Genomic DNA, 16,557 nt, shown 5'->3' with positions numbered 1-16,557 from the left:
ACAACTTCTTCTTTGGAGCAGACCTTTGACATTCATTTTCTTCAGCTTTCTCCAGGTGGTAGTTCTGGTTATGGAAATATTTAGCTTGAAGGATGACTTGTGCAGTGTCACGGGCATATATGAGATTCCAGTGATTTCAGCATGGTTAGTCAAGGCATCACTAATTCTTTTCCTCTCTCCAAATCATACAGTATGAGAGCAGTATCCAAATTCATATAACCTGTCTGAATTTCCTTTCAGATGATGTCAATCCTAATGAACACCCTCATTTTTGAAGACTGCAGAAATCAATGGTCKGTGTCAAGACCACTGCTAGGACTTATACTCCTCAATGAGAAAGTGAGTATTTCAGAAATTCTGCCAGATTGCCTCTTCACCTGCCCAACCAGCTCAGATACGTTAATCTGTATTAGCTCAGATACATTATTTTGTATTGTACAAAATTGCAGGTCACCCTTTCAAATCCTCCATCTCATTTCTTGAGACTTTGCTGCCTCCTTGCCCTCACTAAGAGCAGAGAATGGTATTCAGCTCACATACATCATCAGTGTACAGATTCATTCACGAAGGCTGACTGACTTCATTTTGATGGAAAGCCTTCCAAACGTTTACCCCAACACTTATGTCCAGCCTTAGATTGAAAGTATAGTGAACTTTTTATAAAAAGATATCAAAGCTTTACTTTTCCAGATTGAAACAGTAAATGAAATTGTGCAAGCTCACGTGCCTTTGAAATAGAAATCTGAAACAGGAACACTATGGAAATCACATCAGAAAAAAATTGCTCCCTAGAAAGATAGTTAACCTCTTTATTTACTTTTTTATTTATTTATTTTTCCAGAGYATTTCACAAAGAAAACCAACTGGCTGGGGGGATTATCTAAGCCTTTACACTTAAGCACTCTCATTGATTGCAATTTGGACTGTGTGCATCTGCRGCAGAGTCTGTAAACCAGGAAATACTCTGCAATTTGCCCTCTCAATAAAACCTGAACCTRTGAATTTGGATACACCCATCACGTTTCCCTTGTGACTTGGTCTAGGCAATATTGGCTCAAATGGGAAGCAGATGAGTGAATGAATATGAGCTGATCTAAATGTGTGCATGTTTTTGTGCAGCAAGGCCTTGCTTCCAAAGRCACTGACCTGTTGTATTCTTCATACTTCAGAGCTGCCTCTAACTTTATTCTGAATTGCTTTGTCTCCTGGGCAGTCACAAGCCTCAGTGTATTACTGCTTTGGAGAATGAATTGTCTATACAATAAGAGGGTGCTGGAAAAAAATAAGACACTAAGATTAGCAGCAACCGCATACATTAAAATTCAAACTGAAATCCCAGCTATGGAAGGAAACTAATAGAAGAAGAAAATATATCAAGAAGAGAAGCGCTGTCTCATCATTCACCTGTGCTGAAGGATCCAATTTTAGCCATATCCAATAGCACTGTCATTCATCTTCTTGGTGTGTTATTGTGATTTAAATCCAAGCTCTATAAGAGAGAGCAGTTCTTTTAAAATGATTGAGAGGGAATAAGGGCAAATTCAGTGTTTAGGAAAACTTTATGACATCACAATATTATACTTTACAGATGGAAGCAATATTTCCTACTTTGGAAGGAAAAGTAATCATTTTCTATCTGCTCTGAGTCACTGCATCATTATAAAAGTGGGAAATAAGTAGTTTTGTGCATTCCCAATCTTGTTCAAGACGACACTTTTGTTTATATAATGCTTCTGATTTATAGCATTTAAGCATTAGCCTGACTAGATATTAATTATGTGGTTTTGATGTTAGCTGCTTCGGTATGAGAAGAAATTAAATATTTCACTTGAAGATAAAAACATGGAGCTGTAAATCTTAAGGAATAAATTTGTGACTGGCAGAAAATTCTTTTTACTGAAATTAGACTAGTTCTAATGATTATGTGTTTTGTTTAGCAGACACGGATATGTACAAGTGCCTTCGCTTAGGAACATGTCCCACACTTCTTGTACAAGGGTAGAGAACAGGAAACATAATTTACAGTATTTGTGTGGCCCCTTTTGCATCAAGCATATTTACTTCTGGTTCAGCAGGGCCCCAGAAAAAAAGGAGGAGGCTGYACACACGGCTGTAAAAGTTGCCCTTCCTTTAGATCATTTCAGTGCACTGCTGGTTTCATTATTGAAAAGGGGTTTCTTTATTTCAGATCAGGGTTTCTTGATTTCAGATTTGTTCTCCCCCTCCTTAGTTTTAATGGGATCTTTTTGCTATGGYTCATCTCAAAAGGAAGGGATTGAGTTTACTTGGGAACTCAGAAAAATTGGGATGCACATGGCCCTGTCACCCTAGGGGTGGCTGTGCCAAAATGGGAATTGTATTCAAGTCTCCTCAGAAAGGATGCTGAAGCTTTTGAGACAGTGTCAGCTTGCAGGGCAGTGGGTGCTTTGTGCCTCGTTGCAGCAGCAGCAAGTTGAGTTTTGAGACCTGGGAGCACGAGATTGGTCTTTGGGGCTAGAGAAAAACACCCTTGGGTTCTGCTCCAGTGGCAGCAATGTCCCTTTTGGGCTGTTGTCCTTTCTCCCAGAAAGTTTGGGACCTGCCTATTGGATCAGCTGCCGCCTCTGCTTGCAAGACTGCTCTAGCTGTGGCGAGCAAAGATGCAAATACTGCCTTTTCTGGCTCAAAAGGACRTGGACTGAGTGCAAGGAATTTTGCAAGCAGACATTAAAGAAACGTGCACTTCCTATAACCTGTTAATTTGTCAGGACATGGCTTTAGAATTGCAGGATGTTACCATAGATTCTTTTATTATCTCCCCTGCTTTATTCTCGTGTGCAGGAGAGCAGCAGCTTTGTTGGGCAACTTAGGCGTCGAGTATGAGGTTTGTACAAGTGTGGCAAAAACCTGTCAAATCACAGGCTGCTCTGCATTTTAACTGTCTGCACAGGACCATGCAAGGTGAATTTTTTATGTCAAATTAATTTGAAAAGTCTACCACATTTTGAATACAGAAAACTGGTTTCCAGTCCACGAATAACAATTTTTCTCATTAGGCCTCTGGAATTTGGCATGGATTTGGACCCTGCTGAGCAGTTGCAAGTGAGGTCACTTTATCTGTGGCTGTTTATAACCATTCTTGAGCTTAAAGATCATGTTTTTTTCCACGTGGCTTCTGCTTGTCTTTGACTCCTGGGCACCAATGATGCAGTTGGGGCTGGTGGAACAGTAGCAGATCCTGGAGACAGAACCACTGTTTCTCCTGTCTCTTAAACGCTTAGACAGGAAGAAAACACTGTCAATGGGGTGTGTAGTACCAGCAGCATTACCTTTTTCTTGATTACAGTATCAACCTGGTCCAACATTTTGCCAGGGAGCTGTGCACAGATTCATCAGAACAGACTGTTCTCCTCTGAACCAGTACTGGTGAACACTCCATGGATGTGTCCGTGCCCTAGGACTTGGACTGACACAGCCCTTATAGTGAAGACCAAAGGGGATTTTGTGACTTATTTGGCTGCTCTAGCCTGGTGGTTGGTGCTACCCCTGGAGATCCACTGCATTTGGAGATCCCTTCCAGTTTGATGTTTGTCCTAAGGTGGTAAAAAGTAGTATTTTAACTAGTATATAGATGACTTTTAACTGTAGTTCCTTGAAGGGAGCCTGTGTGGTTTCCTATCTCAGCACCTTGTCTTTTTGAGAGCAGAATTTGAATTTAAAGAATTTGAGTTTAAGAAAGGGCCCCTCCAAAGGTGAAGCGCTGCTTGGCTGTGCTGCTGAAATGTCCTGCTAGGACAAGCAGTGCCATCAGCATCTCCGAGAGCAGCAGTTAAGCACTCGTTCCAGAATGCTCCAGGCATAGGTGAGTACCTCTGCTTTTACATTTCCAACCCTAATTTCTAAATGTTCCCTACTTCTTTTTCTTTTTTCTTTTTTTTTTTTTTTAATGTWATTTATCACAGTACTTCAATGAACTGAGAGCAACCTTGATAACCAGCCAGCCGGACAACAAACGCGAGGTGCTGGACCAGTGCTTTAGGAACCTCATGGAAGGAGTTGAGCAAAACCTTCTGGTAAAGAACAGAGATAGGTAAGTTCGTAACACAAACGTGAGCTGCCAGAATGAAAGGCAACCAGAACCTTCAACTGGAGRAAGAAAATATGTAACGTAGGGAGTGATCTGGCTGGCCTTAGGCTGAAGCTCCTTTTGACTTCCTTTTTAAAGATATTCCATCAAATAATTCATCCTGAGACTGAACAGTTGGAGCCTGAACACCTAATAAATTTCGTAATCTGAAGTACATTTCCAGCTCCATCCCAGTCTGAGTTTGCCAGGCCCGAGCTGCTGCTTTTCCTGTTTGGGAGAAGCTGCATCACTGCAGCAGGTGAGTCCAGCAGCTCCCATTTCTCAGCCCTGACAAAGCACTTCCTTCAGCATCCAGCAGTGCTGCTCTTCTCACAGAGGCTGCTCTGGCTGCTCTTCGGGCAGGTGCTTTGAGATGACAGCATGGGAAAGGTTCCAGTTGGGCTGATAACATCAAAAATTAACATGGCAGGGTTTTTTTTTGACATGCATCATAAATTCACCCCATCTTGCCCTCACTAGAAAACCAGAAGTCCCCRCAAATGAAATGGAGAGTCTGGCTGCAGTTAAAAGACACATTAGGTTTCTGTTATTAGCTAGATACTTTTTTTATTCCACATGTGTTATACATCCAAAACAAAATCTTGGAAGTATAGAGACATATTTTCAGTCCAGGCTTGCTTGAAACAAACTGGAAAAGGTCTTGGAGAGAAACAATGGCCAAAACCATTTGGTGATTTTATTTCGCTGCCTTCCTGGGAGGCATTACAGCTTGTCAAAATCCTAAAAATCAGCAATCTCAAATGGGTCGTAATGCTTTGTTGCTGTGAAAAAATATTATAACTTTGTTTAATGCTTGAATATATTTGCATTTATTATAGTCTTCACAGTTTTGTTTCATTTTCCTACAAAATTCCAGGATTAAAGGTATAAATTCCCGGTATAAATAAAAGGTATAAATAGGCAGGGGAAGGAAGCTGTGGATTTAGCAACCCAAAGAGCACCAAGTTTGCACCCAGGGCCCTCGGGCTGACTCTGTGTGCTTTCCCATATGGACACACGTGGGGAAGAGGGAGGGGCCCAGGAAAAGGCCTTGCCTGTTAAACCAAGGAAAACCCAGCAGCAGCAGCAGCAGCAGCAAGACCCAGCCCATCCTTACAGGGGCCGCTTCCAAGGGCATCCATCTCCCTGAGCCTCCTTCAGGATGGAGAAGAAAAGAACAAATGAGTAAAATTCTTAGCCAGATGTGCTCTCAGGTCCATATTTATATTAACTGAAGGGAGGAGATCCCCCAGCCAACATTCATTCCTGAGGGAAGCTGACTTCCCTAGGCACCTCTTGGAGCTGCCTCCTCCAGGTTTTGTGGCCAGATCCCTCCAGGATCCAGTCGAAGCTGAAGGAAAGGGAAGGGACAAGAGGCTGAATGGGCAGAGCCTTCAGTTCCTTGGGCTGCCTGCGGACAGAACACCGAGTAATCGCTGCGTTTGTGAACACCCAGACATCCCGGGTGTTTTTGCTCAGTTCTGGGGAGTTTTCCAAAACGGGCAGTGGGGAGGGAGCTCTCGAGACCTTTTGTGGACAGGCAGGGTGGGTGGCAGGTGCAGGGGGACATGGACAGTCCAGAAGGGGCAGCTCCGGTCGCGGCAGCAGCCGCCCGGCCGGCTTGGGAACATGGGGAAGCCRCCCCTGCCCCGGCACGCGGCGCGGCTGAACGCAGGGGTTTGCTCTTTGCAGCTGCACTCGCGTGCTCGGTGGAGCAGGAGGCTTCTTTGAACCGCATTTGTTTAAATTTGAGCAGAAATCAATTTCCATTAGTAAGGAAATACACGCAAAAGTGGAAAATTATGAATAGAATAAGGAATGAGCTCATAATTGCATCCTGTGTTCCACGCACGAGCCCCAGTTTTCCGCATGTAGCCATTGGCTTTCCTTCAATTTAATCTATATTTAAGTTACTCTTTTTTTTTTTACATTTATTAAAATAAATCTATGCAGGAGCAGGTGATGTTTAACCAAGCATTTGGGGTCTCTCTTCCCCAGGTTCACTCAGAACATGTCCGTGTTCCGGAGGGACGTGGCCGAAGCTCTGCGCAGCGAAGGGGCCTCCGACCCCAGCAGCTTGGACATGATGAGTTGACAGCTTGGGACGATGGCGCCACCGACTCGGAGAGTCTGGGAACCTACTGTTAGATTTTGACCCTCGTGAAAGCTATTTTTTTAAATATAACTTCAGCCTTTTTATATCTCTGGCCTAAATGTAAGGATTTATAACAGTGAAAACGATGTAAAATCAGCCTTAGCTTGAAGAACATTTTCAGCCTTTCTTATCAAAATTTATTACCTTGTTCTTTTATCTTTATGAAACAATGTAGAAACAGTACTTAACCAAAGAACAAAATAAATATGCATTGCTTCTAAATTTGTATTAGTTAATGATTCTCAGTTCGATACATCTTAGTAAGGGATATTTCTGATCACTAAAAATTTTGCGCTGGCTTTGGCTGCGGTCGTATTTGTTTGAAAATGAAATGAGAAAGAGTACGAATTTTATATGACATCTGTTTTGAAACAATAAAACGATTATTTTTCTACAAAACGTTACCCATTTCTTTCAGCACCGGAGGATGGTGACCAAAGGTGGGCCGCGAAACAGAAGACTTAAAAATAAACTTTGAGCAGATAGGCCCTGATAGGAAGGTCGCAGCACGAGGAGGGCGAAAGCGGCCTCTGAGCCGGACCCGGGAGCGGATTCCATGGGGATGGGGGCGCATTCCYCGGCTTTCCGGGACACGTTATCCCCTCGTGCGGCAGGTGCCGGGTGTGCAAAGGAGTCGCAGCGACGTTTGGCACCAACAAGAACCATTTCAGCCGTGATCAGCTCGTGCTGTCCGCAGGCTTCTCGGGCACTCACAAAGGGCTGCGATTCATTTGAGCTGCAGCATTTTTTTTCCCCCCCAAAAAAAAAAACTTAAATCTGCTTCAAGCATTTTTTGTGCTGTTCTAATATTTGCATATCAGTAATATTTCAGCACTCGTTAAATAAAAATATGAGCTTTGCATTGTGGCCAGCAGGGAGCAAAAGCTCACATCAATATTTCAATTTTTTTTTTCTGTAGAACTATAATTTTTCCACATCTTTTTCAACTTGAGGGCCTAAATCTGAAAGGATGTTGTTTTCTTAAGTAATTTTTTGGTTTTGTGCAAGTTCAGCTGAAGAAATTAACCCAACTCCAGCCCAAGGGCCTGATTTCCAAGTGCGCTGCGCTCCCAAGGAAAGGGGCTGACTGAGGTGACCGGGGTTTCGGTGTTTCTAAGCGTGGATTGCGAACCTGGTGCCCTGGATCAAGGTTGGAAAACCTCACAGCAAGTCAGGTCCTGACATATACCTCAAAAACCTGAAAATGAGTCAAGTCCTGAATTTTCCACTCAGCTCCTCAGTGAAATGAGAGTTGTGGCCGGTAGGTCACACTGGGGAAGTTGCAAGCGCGCTACCTGCCTCTTATGGTTACCTAAACAAATAGGGACTCTAAAATACATCATGTTTTCCCCAAAAACACATTGTGCAGAGTCACGGTGAGGAGAGACAGCAGCGGGATGGCTGTGGGGAAGGAGTCCCAATTCCTGGTCCCTCTGCCTGCATCAGGAAGCACCCAAGGAACGTGGCCTGTAAAATAAGTCCTCAGGCTGTTAACACGTTCACGACGAACCTTCAAACTCGTCGGARAAGGCGCTTCCTCGCGGAATTGAAAAATAGTGGTGGGGGTGGCAGCTTGGTAGGTACCTGCGGTGCCCTCGCGGCCGCGAGCGCCGCTCGGCCCGGCTGCTTCCCGGGCTCCGCAGGAAGCACCATGGATTGTGGAAGTTACGATTCTGCGAGGAAAAGCCCAAACGTGAGTTATTCATAAGGGCGAGATCCAGCCGGTATCACGATAAATAAACCAATAAACCCTAACGGAGCCCTGCRGCCTGCTGCGAGGTGCCCGGCCAAGGGCGGGATTCGCCGAAGGCCCCGGCAGGGAGCGAAGGGGCAGAGAGGGGAAGGGCCGGGGGCGATGGGCGCGTGGCCTGGCTCGTGTCCCAGCCSGCCCGTGGGACTGGCCCGGTCCCCCAGGTCTCGGCAGCGCTGTCCCTGTCCTGCCGCACGGAACAGGCTCCCGGGCCCACGGGGACGTGTCCCGCTCCGGCCTGCGGCTCCTGGGCGCTCCGCAGGGCCCGTTTCCCGCGCGGTTTTTGCATCTCCCCCCCGGCCTCGCGGCGCGTGGCTGTGGGCGCAGCGGGGCCCGGACCCCTCGGCGCCGGGGACAGGAAACCGGGCCGGGGCGGCCGGGACCGGGAACGGCCGCGTGCGGGGCCCTGTCCGCCCAGCTGCCCCGCACGGACCAGCGCGCAGAGCCGCCTCCTGCCCCGGCGGGGCGGGACGGGACGGGCGGCACCCGCTCCGCGCCGCAGCCCCGCTCCCGTTCCCAGCCCCGCTCCCGGTCCCAGCCCCGCTCCCGGTCCCAGCCCCGCTCCCGGTCCCAGCCCCGCTCCCGGTCCCGCCGCTCCGCGGGGACGCGCGGGGGAGGCGGCAGCGGCCGCGCAGGGAGAGCGGGGCGAGCGCGGGAGAGCGGCAGTTAAGGACGCCATACGTCCCGGGTTATTAATTATAAAACGTAATTAAAGTAAAACTGCAGAACGTCAACATATTAAATTTAAAAGCTAATATTAAAATAGAGTTAATATTTAATAAGGTAGCCGAGCATTACAAAACTGTACGCTGATACGCTATATTTAACTGTGTAAAACCGGGAGAGTTTTCCCAAAGAAAAATGTATTGTTTAGCTGATTATCAAAGACTCTGTGATATATTATCCATTTCACAAAAATAATATAGATATCTTTTTAAATATAGTAATAAAAACATACTAGCGCCTTTTAAATATACTATTACTTACCACCCCTTTTCATATTGTACTATCACAGACACTTTGGAATTGGTTTAAAAGCACATCATTCATTATTCAAAGCTCATCTTTGCATATTATTCCAGCTCAAGTCTGCCAGGCTCCCTGTGAAATCGTTCACAAAATTGATAACAGCAGACACACATGCAATAAAAAGATAGCCTTGGGCAGCCAGAGTTCCCATTATGCAGATCAAGCCGCAATTTTCTCTAACAAAGCCTGCCCTGATTCAGGACTGGGTGTCACTTTATTTATTTATTTAGTCCTTTTTTTTTTTTCCCTCCCTTTTTTATTTTATTTTTATTTATTCCGCTCTCCCTTTTTTCCTTTTCGTTCTCGCCGTGGCCCCGCGCAGCGCGGCCGGCGCGCGGGACGGGGCCGCGGTGGCTCCGGGGGCCCCGTCGGCGCCGCCGCAGCCGCGCACGCAGCGCGCAAACGTCCCCCCGGCGCGGCCAGCGGCCCTTTAATCGTTTTCCCGTCCCAAAAGCGCCCGGCGGCGCAGCAGATTTTCCCCCCTTAATGCGATTAAAGAAGCGCCCGGGCCGCGACGCCCCCCCGGGCAACCGAGACGGACTTTCCGTGTCCCGCAAGTGCGCAGCGATTTGCGCCTGTCGGGAGTCGCGACGGGCGCCCCAATCGCCGCGAACGGCCCCGCGCGGCGCCGCGAACCGCAGCCCGGCGGCGGCTCCCGTCGGGGCGGCCGCGGGCGCTGCCTCCGCGCGCTCCCGTCCCGCGCTAACGCGGCCGCTCCGCGCGCTAACGCTGCCTGCATTATTCGGCGCGTCGCCGTAATTGAATCCTGGGCGTTAAAAACTAATAAACTGCTGCCGCGTCCCCGCTCCCTGGAATCGCGGATCGGCCCGACCAGGTGCTGCTCAAACGCTATTACATTCTATTAAAAGGAAAATTCTATTCCCTGTTTTCATTTCCCTTTATAAAGGGGGAACTAAGTAAATGCATCTGAGCGTTATTTAATTTTTAACGCCTTTAGTCCAATTTGGACGTCAGGGAGCGTCTGCAAACTCACTTAGCGGCCGCGCCTGGCACTAAGTTTGTTGACGCCAATTAATCCAAAACGGGATCTCTTTGTGCGGCGCGCGGAGACCCCCCCGCCAGGTCCCGCCGCCACCGGCCGCGCGCCCCGACGGGCTCCGGGGCAGCGCGGACTGGGGTGGGGGGGCGGTGCCGGTGCCGGTNCCGTGTCCTGTGTGCCAAGGGTGCGGGTCACAGGGGTGCCCGTATGGGCATGAGGAGGAGGATGTGGGTGCCGTTGAGGAGGCTGCAGACCCCCAGTGCATGCAGAGATGGGCTGCAGGGCCCAGGCAGTGCTGGATGTGGAGCCCTGTGTGTGCGTTGTCCCTGGGAGAGGCCAGGGCTGCTGTGGGTGAGTGAGGAGGAGGAGGAGGAGGCTGGTGCCGCCTTCGGGCAGGGAGCCGAGTGCCTGCAGACACTCACTGGTGCCGAATGTTGTGCACGGAGGAAGGGGTGCTGGGTGTCCGACCTTGCTGCTGGTGCCAGGCTGGGACCAGGCCCATGGTGTGGGAAGGCCCGGCCTTGTCCGGCTCCGCTGGAGGCGCTTCCCAAGATGGCGGTGCTGCCACATCCACAGTGCTCGGCTCCCGCGCGGCCGCTTGGCTGCAGCAGCTGCTGCGGTTGCAGCACCAGATACAGCGTGTGCTGGGGGGCCCAGTGCCACGGCCTCGCATCCCCAGGGAGGGAGTGGGCGATGTCGGTGCAGAGGGTGGGAGGCGCCGGGGCCCATGGAGGCCCCTTCATGGCGCCAGCAGAGCCGCGTTCGCCTCCCAGCCCATGCGGCCGCCCCGCGGTGACGAAGCACCAGCCCTGCACAGGGGCGGCGGGTGACGTCCCCGGCTCCTGCCTGGCGCCAGCAGCGGGTGCACGGGCGGCCCCTCCCCGGCACGGGGTCTCCCATCGCCGCCATCACTCAGCGCCCTGGCCTCAGGGTGGTCTCAGGGCTGTCAGCATCTGTCGTCGTTGAGGGGCCGCCCGCCGCGGGGAGGGGAGCGGGGGCGTCCGGCCCCCCGCCCGCGCGGCTCCACCTGCATCCAGCGCTTCCACCCCGCGGCGGGAGCCGCCATCCCGCCCGCCCACCCAGCGCCGCTGCTGCATGGGAGGCAGCTCTGGCTGTGGGGCCGCGTGGGGCCAGCTGGGACCTGCTGCCGTACCGCCTGTGCAGGGCACTGCGCCCATGGGGCCGCCTTCCGCCATGCTCCGCTTGCTCTGGGCAACTGTCGTGGTCCCCAAGGGCCAGCCTAGTCGTGCACTGGCTGTGCCATGAACACCGGAGATGTGCACCAGCTGTGTTGGAAGCACTGGGAATGGCTCCTTGGAGCTGGGCTCCATTTACACTGGCCGTGTTGAGAGTCCTGGGGATGGCTCCTTGGAGCTGGGATCTGCCTTGAGCTCCCGGCACCTTTGAGGCCAAAGCGCTCCCCGGCGCCACCTGGCAGCAACAGGTCCCAGGGGACAGACCCCACACACTGTCCCAAGCTCTGGCTGCCTGCGGCACGGGTCACGACCTCTGCCTGGCCCCTGCGTAACCTGGGCAGCTGGTGGGCAGCCAGTCTGGCACTGCTGGCACTGGCACATGGAGGGGGACAAGAGCCGCCTCCATTGGCTCCTGGGATCCTGCCCTTCCCATCCAGGAGGTGTATGAAGCCCTGACGGGGGCTGCCAAGGGGCTGCTATGGGACCTTGGATTAGGCTGGCCCGGGTGGCTGTGCTGGGGGTGCCCTGTTCCCAGGGATCCTCAATTCCAGGGGTGCAGGTTTGTTTGAGGGGTGACACTGAGCTGAGCACAAAGTGTCACCCCCCGAGCCCCTGGCACAGTGCCTGGCTGCCCCTGGTGCAGCCCCTGTCTCACCCACGTCCCTCTGCCTGCAGCCGCGCTGTCGCCCTTTGCGGCCACCCGGCGCATCGGGCACCCCTACCAGAACCGCACGCCGCCCAAGCGCAAGAAGCCGCGCACCTCCTTCTCGCGGGTGCAGATCTGCGAGCTGGAGAAGCGCTTCCACCGCCAGAAGTACCTGGCGTCGGCCGAGCGCGCCGCCCTCGCCAAGTCGCTCAAGATGACGGACGCGCAGGTGAAGACCTGGTTCCAGAACCGGCGCACCAAGTGGCGGTGAGTGCGCGGGCGCGCGGCCCCCCGCGGGCCGCCGGGCGCTGCGCGGGCGCTGCGCGGCGCTGAGCGCGGCCGGGTGTCCCGTGCCCAGGCGGCAGACGGCGGAGGAGCGCGAGGCCGAGCGGCAGCAGGCGAGCCGGCTGATGCTGCAGCTGCAGCACGACGCCTTCCAGAAGTCGCTCAACGAGTCCATGCAGCCCGACCCGCTGTGCCTGCACAACTCCTCGCTCTTCGCGCTCCAGAACCTGCAGCCCTGGGAGGAGGAGAGCGCCAAGATCCCGCCCGTCACCTCCCTCGTCTAGGCCCGCGGACCGACGGAGCGGCCGGGCGCACGGACGGACCGACGGGCGGCCGCGCCGCAGGGGCCGGAGCCGCCGCGCTGCTCTCCGCTTCCCCGGCCGCCCCCCCCTTGTATATTCGTGTCGATGTTCCACTAGGAAGGGGAGAAATAATGTCACTTTTTTTGTAAGAAGTGTTAATAATTTAATTTATTTATGCATCGAGATTTTGGGCACTATTACTAAGGAACTATATCAAACCTCGATTATTTATATCGAAATCCGAACGTAGGTATTTTGTGTTGGCTTTGGAACAAAAGGCTATTTCCCCGCTCCCTCCCCCGTTCTGAGGACAGTCTAAAGGAGAGACCTCCCCAGCGCTTAGCGGAGGGCACTAAGTGGAGCCGCTGACTCATTAGCTTAGGAAACCCTGTTAAGCCGAAAAGCAGTAGCTTCCATCTGTCCCAGGTGAAGTTAATGTCAGCCGTAATTTATTCACCCGAGTAATAAGGGCTCCTTCCAGGCAACACCCCCTTTTCTTCCGCCCTCACCTTCCCAGCCGATGCGCTTAGCAGCCGGAGAACAGCACCTACGCCCTCGCCATCGACTCTAGAGAAAGCGCCTTATGTTTCATAATAAAGAGGACTTGGGGTTGACACCGACCGTGTATAATACTTTGTACTTGCCGAGACGTGTAAATAAACGTTTTCTTTAAAAACGCCTCTGCGCTTCCGTGCGTGGCTGCGCGGCCGGAGCCGGGAGCGGCGCAGGATGCGGCGGGGACGCGGCCGGCGCAGGTGAGGAGCGGAGCGGGGCCGGGCGCGGAGCGAAGCGGGGCCGGGCGCGGAGGAGCCGCTCGTCCTGCAACGAGCGGAGGCGGCCGCGGAGCTCCAGCCGCCGCTGCGCGCGTTTTCCTTGGTGCTTCTTCCCGCGATTCGCGCCCCTCGTTGCGCGCCCCGCGGATCGGCCCCGCGGGCCCGACCGGGACAGAAATCCCGTTTTCAGCAGCCGCGGTAACGTGGAGCGGGTTCCCCGGCGTTGTCTGCGACATGCGGAGCGCTGCCCGCTYAGCCGGCCCGCGAGTCCGCCCGAGTTCGGGTGTATTTCGGTGTTTAAACGCGTKTGGGGGGCTCCGTATCACCTTGGACCGCGGGCACCCGCGGAAATTGGTCACCAGTATTGAGAAAATGAGGATTTCTCAAAGGGATTGAGAACAGATTCCTGTAGCTAATTCTATGTTTCTTTCTTTTCATTTTCTCTCTTTTTTTTTTTTTTTATTTTCTTTTTATTTTCTATTTCATTTTTTTTAAGGGTAGTGGGGCGTCGGTTCGTAGTTAAGATGTTGGGGTGGTGGGTGCGTGGGGGGTGACTGTGATGGCCAAATTCGGCAGGGTCGAATCCTGTCCGCCCGCGGGCGCTGGGACCGGGCAGCCGCTGCCCGTCGTTCTCCAACCTGGAATACGCGGCCGGCGCCAACGAATCCCGCTGCCGCGGAGGCGCCTGGAAGAAGAGGGAACACCAGCGAGGAAACCCGTGCCCGGCCGAAGATTTGGGGTAAACCTTGCTTATCCTGCACCCCCGCAGTGCGGGGCCCTGTTGCTGTCACCGCACTCGGTTTTGCTCTTCGAGCGTCGTTTAAAACCACTGCTTCCCCGGTGCGCGGAGCTTCCCGCTGTGCCGCGAGCAGCGGCACCGGGGCACGAACCGGCACCGGGGCACGAACCGGCCCCGCTCCATCCCCTCTGCGGGGGTCCGGCCCGAGGCGGGATTCGTAACCTGCCCGCAGCGGAACCGAGGCCCAGGTGCGAGAGCCGGGCTCGCAAACGCGGTCTGCATAAGCAGCGCAGGTACGGCACGCAGGAGGGATACAAACGCGCATGAAAACGCGGACGAGGCGAACTGTGAATAACATCGCGGAATAAGTGGCTCTGCACATTCACATTTTGTGTATTTGATTGTTACGGTTTATCTGCCCCACTCACGTCTCTACATTTTTTTCTCATCTGTGTTGCTTTTAAGACAGCTCCTTCCTGAACAGCCCTCGTGTCGCACGGCCGTGAACTTCAGCATTCCTGCTTTCCCTGCAGTTTTCCCGGAGCTGCCGTGTGTTCGCGCAGCGTGGGACGCCGCGGGGCCGGGGGCTCCGCGTTCCCGCTCACAGCGGAGCCGCCGGGACCCCCCGAGCCCCGCAGGGTCCTGCACGACCCGGGCCCCGCAGCGGCTCCGCAGGCGGCCGCGGAGCCGCCGACTCGGCTGCTGAGCGGCTGCTCTGTCGTCCCCGGAGCTGCGGAGGAGCCGAGGAACCTGCAAGTCAGCGCTCAGACACGGCGTGGGTTTCTTTGGGATGCTTTTGCCCTGGAGGAGCTGGCCACTAAATCCTGGGATTTTTTTTTTAACGTATTTATTTATCCTTTTGGAATTTAAGAGGGAGAGGGAGGCTTTAAAAAGACAGATTGGGCTGGAGGCTCTCGGAAAAGCGGCATCTGCAACCCTGGTGCCCGGGCTCGCTGCTCCTCGCCCAGGGGCAGTGATTCCACCTGCTGCCTCCCGATCCAACCCCCCGGTACAGAAGGTGCCCGGGGCCGTTCCCCGCTGAGCTCGGCTTATCCTCCAGCCCCCGGTTCGTGCTGGGCTCCTGGAGAGCTTCCCCAGGCGGCTCCAATGCAGCGAGAGCGACGGCGGCAGCGGCTCCTGCTCCGTACAGCGGTGCGGCCGGTCGGATTCCCGGTCCAGCTTTTTGGGGGGCACCCTTTGCAGTGTCACGTTTCTATGTGTTGCTGTCRCAAAATCGCTAATTCTTTGCACGTGCATGTCCTTTCCTAGCTGGTCATCCACAAATAGCACGCGGCGTTCCCACGCCTGTGCGTGCTGGGAAGCGTGTCCTATGCACTTGCACTCACTCCTGTTCGGAAATGTTAAGCCCAGGAAAGCTCCTATTTAAGCATGCTGCTGAACAGGGACAGAAAAAGGCGACGAGAGTTAGATATCACTGAATTATCAGCGGGGTTTACCTTTGAGCAGGTCATTTTCTTGCATTTGCTTAATCCTGTGCAAAAGCTGTTCTGTGTGTAGGGCCCAGCAGCTGAGTGCACAARCGCAGATACAGAACTGGGGATAACTGGAGCCATGTGTCATGTTTACTGTCTCCTCCGAGTCCCTCCTGAGGTTGCTTTAAGCCAAAACCAAGCCAGGCCCCCTGTACCACGCTTGCCACGTGCAGGCACAACCCAGCTCTGTATAAAACCGGCTACAGAATTTGCATCGCTCGGCATTATTTTGTGCCCAGGGTATTAGATGCCGCGACGTAATGCGTGGTGATCGGATCTCTATAGGCAATTCTTTTCCTAAGTGGGTCTTAAAATCAATGGGTTATTAGCTCTCYTCCTCCTCCCCGTGTTGAAAGCAAAGTCCTGGTAAACATGCAAACTGCACAATATTCAGAAGCCTTGGTTTACAAAAGTCTAGCTCAGCTGGATTGTAACTTAATTTATTTGGAGCTAATATAAATAACATGGAGATTTACACCTYTTATGTGCATGAATTTCCCTTGAAGTGTGTGTTTGCTTGCTGTTCCCATGGAGTTATTTAGGGCCATGCCTCACCTAGCTGTGCTTGCCCRTCTAATAGGTCCTCCTGAGCTGGTAGAACATGTCCCAGGGTGGTGCCTGATGGATGGACCAGCTGTGGACCGGATGGATGCAGATGCTTGTCCTGGACATAGGTAGGATTTGTTTCCAGTGGGAATATTAAGCACATCACTTGCATTAGGCAATTTTTGATGCTGTGTTGACCTTTTTCACTCTCAGGTCTCTTAAGTTTCTCTTTCTGGTGCCTCACAGAAGCATTAGGCACCCAGCAAAGGAATAAACATTTCTATTAGGTGTCTATATGATTTTGAGGATCTGAGTTCACCCTCCTGTATTGGACACCCAAAGCACCATGTGCTTTGGCCACTCTTGTCTGGGAACTGTCTTCATTTCTTGGCCCATAAACACTCAATTTTAAGGCCATAAGTGCAGTAGTATTTAGGTATTTTACTCCCATGGATTTCAGTTGGGGTCAAGAACCCAAATGCTCTCTCCAGGTCGTGGTGCAAAATAGGATCTGGGCATTTACAGGCACATCTGCACT

At 52.5% G+C, this 16,557-nt stretch overlaps 2 protein-coding genes across 2 annotated transcripts in view; both read left to right on the top strand.

Annotated features, from left to right (window-relative positions):
• The window catches only part of RANBP17 (RAN binding protein 17), a 130,805-nt gene extending 124,208 nt beyond the window's left edge, over positions 1-6,597 (top strand). Inside the window, exons 25-27 of the mRNA XM_026035690.1 lie at positions 241-339; positions 3,942-4,069; positions 6,104-6,597. Coding sequence (XP_025891475.1) covers positions 241-339; positions 3,942-4,069; positions 6,104-6,200 — 324 coding nt within the window. The 3' untranslated portion in view covers positions 6,201-6,597. The remainder of the gene's footprint in view (positions 1-240; positions 340-3,941; positions 4,070-6,103) is intronic.
• A 4,135-nt stretch (positions 6,598-10,732) lies between these two features.
• Positions 10,733-12,450, top strand: TLX3 (T cell leukemia homeobox 3). Its single transcript, XM_026035706.1, has 3 exons — positions 10,733-10,799; positions 11,911-12,148; positions 12,240-12,450. The coding sequence occupies exons 1-3, from the start codon at positions 10,733-10,735 to the stop codon at positions 12,448-12,450; spliced, it is 516 nt and encodes a 171-aa protein (XP_025891491.1).
• The last annotated feature ends 4,107 nt before the right edge of the window (positions 12,451-16,557 follow it).

Source organism: Nothoprocta perdicaria, unplaced genomic scaffold (genome assembly GCF_003342845.1).
Source record: "Nothoprocta perdicaria isolate Ctin4 unplaced genomic scaffold, notPer1 scaffold_165, whole genome shotgun sequence".
In the NCBI taxonomy this organism is placed as follows: Eukaryota; Metazoa; Chordata; class Aves; order Tinamiformes; family Tinamidae; genus Nothoprocta; species Nothoprocta perdicaria.
Note: the sequence above shows the minus strand (reverse complement) of the source record. Positions and strands in the feature narration are given on the sequence as shown.